This window comes from Spodoptera frugiperda, chromosome 4, assembly GCF_023101765.2.
Source record: "Spodoptera frugiperda isolate SF20-4 chromosome 4, AGI-APGP_CSIRO_Sfru_2.0, whole genome shotgun sequence".
Taxonomy (NCBI): domain Eukaryota; kingdom Metazoa; phylum Arthropoda; class Insecta; order Lepidoptera; family Noctuidae; genus Spodoptera; species Spodoptera frugiperda.
This window is the reverse complement of record NC_064215.1, coordinates 9,006,958-9,014,539: the sequence shown is the minus strand read 5'-3', so window position 1 is coordinate 9,014,539 and position 7,582 is coordinate 9,006,958. Positions and strand designations below refer to the sequence as shown.

General features: G+C 37.8%; 1 protein-coding gene across 1 annotated transcript; it reads left to right on the top strand.

The window, feature by feature from the left end:
* Positions 1-4,341: 4,341 nt before the first annotated feature.
* Positions 4,342-6,962, top strand: LOC118272524 (uncharacterized). The gene is made up of 2 exons (XM_035589095.2): positions 4,342-4,676; positions 5,685-6,962. Exons 1-2 carry the CDS (start codon positions 4,541-4,543, stop codon positions 6,344-6,346), a joined length of 798 nt encoding a protein of 265 aa, XP_035444988.2. The 5' UTR covers positions 4,342-4,540; the 3' UTR covers positions 6,347-6,962.
* The last annotated feature ends 620 nt before the right edge of the window (positions 6,963-7,582 follow it).

Genomic DNA, 7,582 nt, shown 5'->3' with positions numbered 1-7,582 from the left:
TATTATTTTTCTAAAGGGAAGTTTTCCATTTTTAGTTGGATGGCATTTGGCTTATCTCGAGTAGCGGTAAGCAGCGATGCGACAACGGAATATGTTCACCTATTTAGAAAACAGAGAGGAAATTAGAAACCAGAATTCCCTAAGAAAAGGAGGATCGTCCGACCAGCCGAGGGTTTTTTGGTGCACTCCATTCCATATCTTAGCATGCGATTCTTTGGATGAATAATAAATTAAACATGACGTCACACAGTAAAATAGATTTAGGTACTCGTACATTCAATAAATAAGACCTAATATTGGCAGACAACTAACAAATAATGTAACATACATACGTGGTGTCCAAAGCAATATGTTTTATGTACTTACAAACGCTTTGGTGGGAACGCAAACAAAGGGAATCCACTTGGCCAGCCAAAACCTGATGGATTTGGCCTATAGTAAATACCCTTTGAGTAACTAACCTAGTCAAAGTCTTGAACCCCTTATCCTAAGCCTACTTCAAATTATATTTGCTTTATCAAATAGCTTTTTTATTCAAATTCAAACATTGTTTGGAAGGAGTGTTGTCGATTTCGCGAATGTTTTTGGTGAATTTGGTTAATAGAATTGACCGAATAGATTTGTCTGTTCCATTGATTGAAAGAAAAACTAAACATTCTTCTTGAAAACTTGCTGGAAATATTGACTGCATAAATAATTTACAACGAGTATTAATTCATGTTCATACTCAAACCATAGCAGCCAATAAAATTTTATACTTTTATATAAAGCTGTGTGTATGTGAATGTTTGTAAACGTGCACACGACACAGAAGTAAAATCCTAGAGTGCGCAACGTTTTTTTTTTAAAACAGTTTTCTTATTTACCCGACTTACTCCGATTACAAAAATTCTTTGTGTGTTCTATAGTCCATTTATCGAGGAAGATTATAAGCTAAACATCAAGCTACGATCAAAAGGAACTGAGCATAGCGGGTGTAATCGCGCCGAAGTAGCCAGTACCTAACAAAAAGACTTAAGTAATAAATAAGTAATTATTAGTACTAAGGAGAAAGAAGCATCTAGGTTTTTTGGTATGTTGACACAAAAACGTGCCATAAAATTAGGACGGCGTAAGTAGGAGAGGTCTGAAAGCGGCCACAATTAATACAGTCATCATTACCAACAGTTTTGTGGAACCTCACTCCGGTTGAAGCACCTTTGACCTAGATGCAGCCCTGAATTCGACTGTTATTACAGACTTGAGTTGTTCGCTAGAGTTCTGCTGTTTGTACTCGTCTGTGGAGTGGTGGCAAGTGCAACTACCTGGTGAGAGGTCTCGAGTACCATTCCTAGGTTATTTTTTATGAAATAGAGGGCAAAAGAGCATACGTTTCAGCTGATGGTAAGCGATCAGCGCCGCTGATGAACACCCGCAACACCAGAGGAGTCACAGAGTTTGACAGCCTTTTAAAAAGGAATTTTTATTTTAAAGTCCGTCTTGTAGATTATTTTCAAATATTAGACACGTATTTTTAATTTTTTTAAGGAAACAAATACTTTGGAAGATATAGCGATTTGAAATGTCGCGTGACGTCACTTCTAGGTAAGTTTTATGCGTAGAAATGTGTGCTCCCACTCCTAAACTTTGATTCGTTTTATCTAAGTTTTGTTACCTTATATGACAAAATAAAAAATACGTGTCTAATATTTTTTCATTACCTAACTGACGGACTAAATAGATTTTTAATTCTCATACCCCGTCATCATCCCTATTTCGTTTTTTGTTTCACTTGCATTCTAAACAGACGCGCCATTCAAAAGTGAACCCTATTACACACGGGAATCGTTAATTAAAACCATTCACAATCTCGTACGAATAAAAAGATCTAATTACGTCCAATTTCCACGTAAAATTGGTCAAGTACCAGAAACCTCGTGAAAAGCCAATTCATCCGTCGAATGCCTGCACTACAGCAATCAACTGGTGAATTACTTCATGGAATTATATTCAGCTTCAGTCCCATATATAACTTAATTAAAATAAATTAATTCACGAATGCAATATTATATTCAATTATTTTATTTTATGAACTGCTGTGCTACTTTACTGTAAATTGAGTAGGTAATATAACTATACTTCTATATCTTTATATTGATTTATAAAACTGAAGAGTTTGTTTGAAGGCGCTAATCTCCGAAACAGCTGGTCCGATTTTAATTTTTTTGTGTTGGATACCATAAAATGTTGCTCTGTACGAGAATCGAACCCGCTACACGTTGCACGGCCGCTTCCCGGCTACCACGCTAACCGTGCAGTCAATTAGTTAGGACGTATGTATAATCACTTAATCACTGTAAACATAAAATTCATCATATTATTTATGTGAACTTGTTTGTTTGTAAACGTATCCTCGACACAGGAGGAAATCCTAGTGCGGAGCACCGTTAAAGAACACACAAGAATTTGTCAAAAAATGTAAAAGAGAAATCAACATTCATCTCGTATGACAGATAGGTCCCTTTTGAACTTCAAACCGTTAACTGTTTCTGGCTACCTGAACCACAAACGCGAGCGACCCAAACAAGGGACTGCAGTGAATACCGGAATACATTCTTTAAAAAAAAATAACCATACTTAATACTTATGTTATGGCTATGTATCTCTTTTGTCACTTTCTATCGATTTAGGATCATTTAAGTTCAAAGTCCAAGTCAAAATCAAAGCATTTAAATCAATTTGGTAAACCATAAATAGATACTTTTGAAATGCGAACGAATAAAAACTAATCTGTCAGTATGCCCGTCAGTGAAGATAGGTGCTCGTTCAAAAGTGTACGAGCAAGAAACTTCATTCAACTTAATAGTTTATTTACACACACATACGGTTAATTCCTTCACTACATCTGTTTGTTCGTCAGGAGATAAGAGTGGTAGTTTTCCTCCGTATGTAATAATATAAAAATAATAATGTTATATGATTTTACAGAATAAAATCAGTATAAGTGTGGGAGAGCCTCAGAGCCATGCTTCGGCATGAATGGGCCGACTCGACCGGAGTGACGCACGGCTCACAGAAAACCGACGTGAAACAACGTTTGCATTCTGTGAGTGAGGTTACCGGTAGCCCAATTATTTTATTTATTTATTTCTCTTTATGCACATCAAAGTGTACAAGGTGGGCTTAATGCCGTAGGCATTTACAAGGTGGGCTTAATGCCGTAGGCATTTACAAGGTGGGCTTAATGCCGTAGGCATTTGCCAATTACCCCCCTTCACAATCCCCAATTCCCCAACAACCCTTAAATTCCTAGCCCCCAAAAGGCAACGCATTTGTGGTACCTCTGGTGTTTCGGCTGTCCATGGGCGGCGGCAATTGCTTACCATCAGGTGATCCGTCTGCTCGTTTACCGTCGTGTTTCATAAAAAGAAGATAATGTAATATAATGTTCTACAGAATAAATTTAGTATACTCATCACTCTCATCAGTCTACATATCATCAGTTTTGTTTTTATTGCAAACAAAAAACATTGAAACTTTAAATATCGTACAGACAAGTGAACTAGAAGTAAACCAGACAGAATTTTAAAAGAACAGTTGATTGACAGATCATTTACAAATAGGTAAGTGATAGATAGGTAGCCTAATTATAAACAGGAGGGAACGTCTAGTCAATATTGAGTATGCTATTACACATAGAAAGTAAAAAAATATAGGTATATATTTTTTGCCGGCGCGTATAAGCGAAAAATACTATACCTATTTCCATATTCAGTCTCTTTATTATCATAAGTTAGCAAAAATCTTAGGTGCTTACCTACCACAAAACCTCACAGTTGCGACATTGAGGAAAAATATACAAACACACTTTTGCATTTTTTTATTTGTGTGTAAGGATTTTATTTCATCCCGAAGAGTTATTTACAGCGGTACCTAAATATTTCTAATTATTTAAACACTTCTTAAGTTACTTAAAAATTAACACTTAATTGGTAAGTAATTTAAGAAAAACTCATGATTGTCAATGTTTAATTAATATTGTGAGTTATATGTATGTATAAAATAAGTATATGTACCATACTTACAATGAATATAATATGTCTCCATAGTTACCGTAACGCGAGAGATATTGTCAAAATATATGCGTCTGAGCAGTCTAACGAATCCAATTCTAAGCATTTCAACCAATCAACGGTCACGAATGAAACAGTTGACTTTGAACGCGTAATAAACTAATCAATGCAGCAATAGTGTCAAATGACAAGAGTAGTTATTACGGGCAATAACATTCATTATAAACATTGTGCAGATATGTACGTAATGTATGCGACATGTTTAGTCTATTGCTGTCTCGCTCTGGGTCGATAACCGTAGGAGCCGGCGAGTCGGCTCACGGTCGGCAGCGGCTCGAGCATGGCCGAGCGCGGTGCGGCACGGGGGCGGCGCGACGCGGGGGGGACGCGACTCAGTCTCGGCGCGGCAACCTATCGGCAGTGACGCAGTGCCGCTAACGCTTACTGTGAAGCATAACGCATTTATTCCGCGCCGCGCCGCAACCAAAATGGCAGTCGAAATACAACTGATAAACGAAATTGAGAAGCATGAACTCCTGTATAACTTCGGTCTACCGCAGTATAACAGGAAGGATCTGGTCGAAGAGGCTTGGGAAGAAATTGCAGCGAGCACCAACATGTCAAGTAAGTATTGTGTACGTGCGACAGTGCGCATCGCCGTTTCGTGACGTCACTGTGGAGGTTTATACATCGCTTGGTTTGTGGGGAAAGTTGTTGTGTTGTTGTGTAGAATGGCGCAGTGAGCGAGTAATGTATTCGATACCGGCTATCGCGCGTTGTGTCGCTGTTTCAATGTCACACGTGCCGTAATAGTTGAGTGGCGGGCACACACCGTGTGGCCATGTTTTAGAAATGCGTTGCGTTGACAATCAAATATTTTAGCGCGCGTATGATTTTTTTTAAACGTAAAGTTACTTACCAACTAATGATGTTTTGAAGTAGGTTGCTTTAAGGCTATTTCTTGTGAAAGTAGTTGTAAAAATGCCCGTTAAAGTAATTTAGTAGTCTCATATCAGTACAGAACAATTCATTCAAAATATTTTAGATATTATTAGTTGTTGTTGTTTATTTAGTTAGGTAACTACACATTGGTCTTATTTGGAAAATGATTAAAGTTACCTATACACTCGTTATATAAATAAGTTGACGATATCACTCGTTTATAATACATATTAAGTTAATAATAATCATTGTAGCCGGCACCCGGTCGCACGGTTCACGTTACCCTATGATAGCGCAGCTGCACACGCCGCGCGGTGCGGGTTCAATTCTCGCCCTAAAAGACACGTTTGGTTGTCTTGTTCTGTTATAAGAACTATTTAAATTAGGTATTAAAACCTTATTTATTCTTACTTACGTTGAAAATTTAACCTAATGAGATAGTTGGAATACCTACAATATAATGCACATTGTCATACTAGTAGGTAATCACCGGTCTTATAAAAAAATACCACAATGCCGACGGCACACGACTGACCGTTTCATTCATTTGTTTTTCGAACGACCCAGAGATGGCGCTATTATTAAAACTCGACTATAAATTATTTTAACAAAAAGTTGGTAAACAGCCAGCAGTTAGCCGTCTGTTCCTTATCTAATCACTCGATTAATTATATTCTATTCTCATTTCAGTAAGCGATTGCAAAGAAAAATGGCGGAACATAAGGTCATCGTTCTTGCGGAGTATGAAACCGAGTGGGACAAAAATAAAAAAGCCGTACTATTTGACTGAATATCTGAGGTTCATAGTGCCGTACTTGAAGCCAACGACAACTTCAGGCATCGAGAGCGCAGATGAGACTCTGTACCACTCCCCTCAGCATTCAAACGAGTCAGAAACGCTTATAATAAAGACAGAACCAAATGACCTTGATGAGAATCAGGAAGAAAGCAACGATAATGTAATCCTCAGCGATTTCTTGAGAGAAAGGCCTGCGATTGCTAGAAAGAGACGGCGGTTCATACCAGTCAGAAAACCGTACGAGGCTGTCAGACCACGAGCCAAACCAGTAACACCAATAGAAAGAAACAGCAACACCGACTTGAACACAAACAACAGTGCTATGAAGATGTTCCTTCTAAGTCTCTTACCAGAAATAGACACAATGTCCGAAGACCAAGTAAGACTGTTCAAAATTAAAACGATGATGTTAATTGATGACATTAAAGGCAATTATGAGCAAGTCAGGCAATCTACCTCTTCAATCAATGGCGAGAGGCTGCAAAAACGATTGATCAATCTTCTGTTAAAGACTTTGTCAAAAAGTACGAAAGAGAATTCGAAATCGAAATAAAATTGTAAAGGCGTAGTACTTAGATTTTGTGTTTTAACAAATTGATTGATTGATTTAATTGCTTAAAAGCAATTTATTGTGAAACAATGCTATGTTAATTAAAATATGTATAATTATGGTTGGCCCACGTCAACTGTTTGACGAAAGCTGAAGCCTTAGTACGAGTTTCTTTTACGTCTAACGAGTTCGAAACGAGAGCGTATTCGGCGCTTTGATTGGTCGGCTCGAATAAACCAACTAATCAGAGCGCCGAACGCGCTCTCGTTTCGATTACTTTAAGCGTAAAGCAAACTCGTACTAAGGTTACTGATTGGTTGGTTCATTCGCGTCGGCCAATCAGAGCGCCGAACGCGCTCTCGTTTCGTTTTTGTTTAACGTAAAGCAAACTTATACTAAGGGTACTGAACTAGTTTCAAGTCGTACTGGGAGCTCATATTCGTGTCACTCGAAACTAATAGAACTTTTGTCCGACAGTTTATGTGAGTGAACTATATCTACATATATTTTAATTAATTTAGTAAGTTTTTTGTTAGAGATATTGTAAGAAATAAAAGACTGTTAGGTACTTGATATTTATAATGTGAAGAACTGACGATTAAATGGCTTAAGAATGTTATTTGTTTCTACATTTATTTCTTTTTGCCCCTTTTTATATATGTATATTACACACACACAACGTCACGCCTTTTATTCTCGAAGGGTAGGTAGAGGTGCACATTACGGCACGTATACCCAATTTTCAGTATTTGTGTCTCATGTAATAGGGTCACGCCTATTGCCATATACTGGGAACAATTCCAGACTTCGTGCTACTACTGAGTCGCACTTACGACAAGGGGTCTCGGGTTCAAACCCTGGGTCGGGCAAAGAAAGATGAGGTTTTTTTCGGCTTTTACAAAATTTCTCCATAGTAGCACGGATTTTGAAATTGTGCCCCGTACATGGCAATAGGCTCACCCCCTATTACACGGGACAAAAATGTTGAATATTGGGTGTACATTGTATAGCGGCATAACTTGCCGTAACGTGCACCTCTGCCTACCCCGTCAGGGATAAAAGACGTGACGTTGCACGATGTACCCAGAAATTGAATCTTTTTAATTTATCAAGCACTAATGCGTCAGGCAGTCTAAAAAGAAAAATAAGTAAGTAGCTACTCAAATCTTGAAAAAACCTTTTTGTTTTCATTGTCTTTGTAATAAATCGAACAAGAATAAAAAGACCTAATCAACAAAC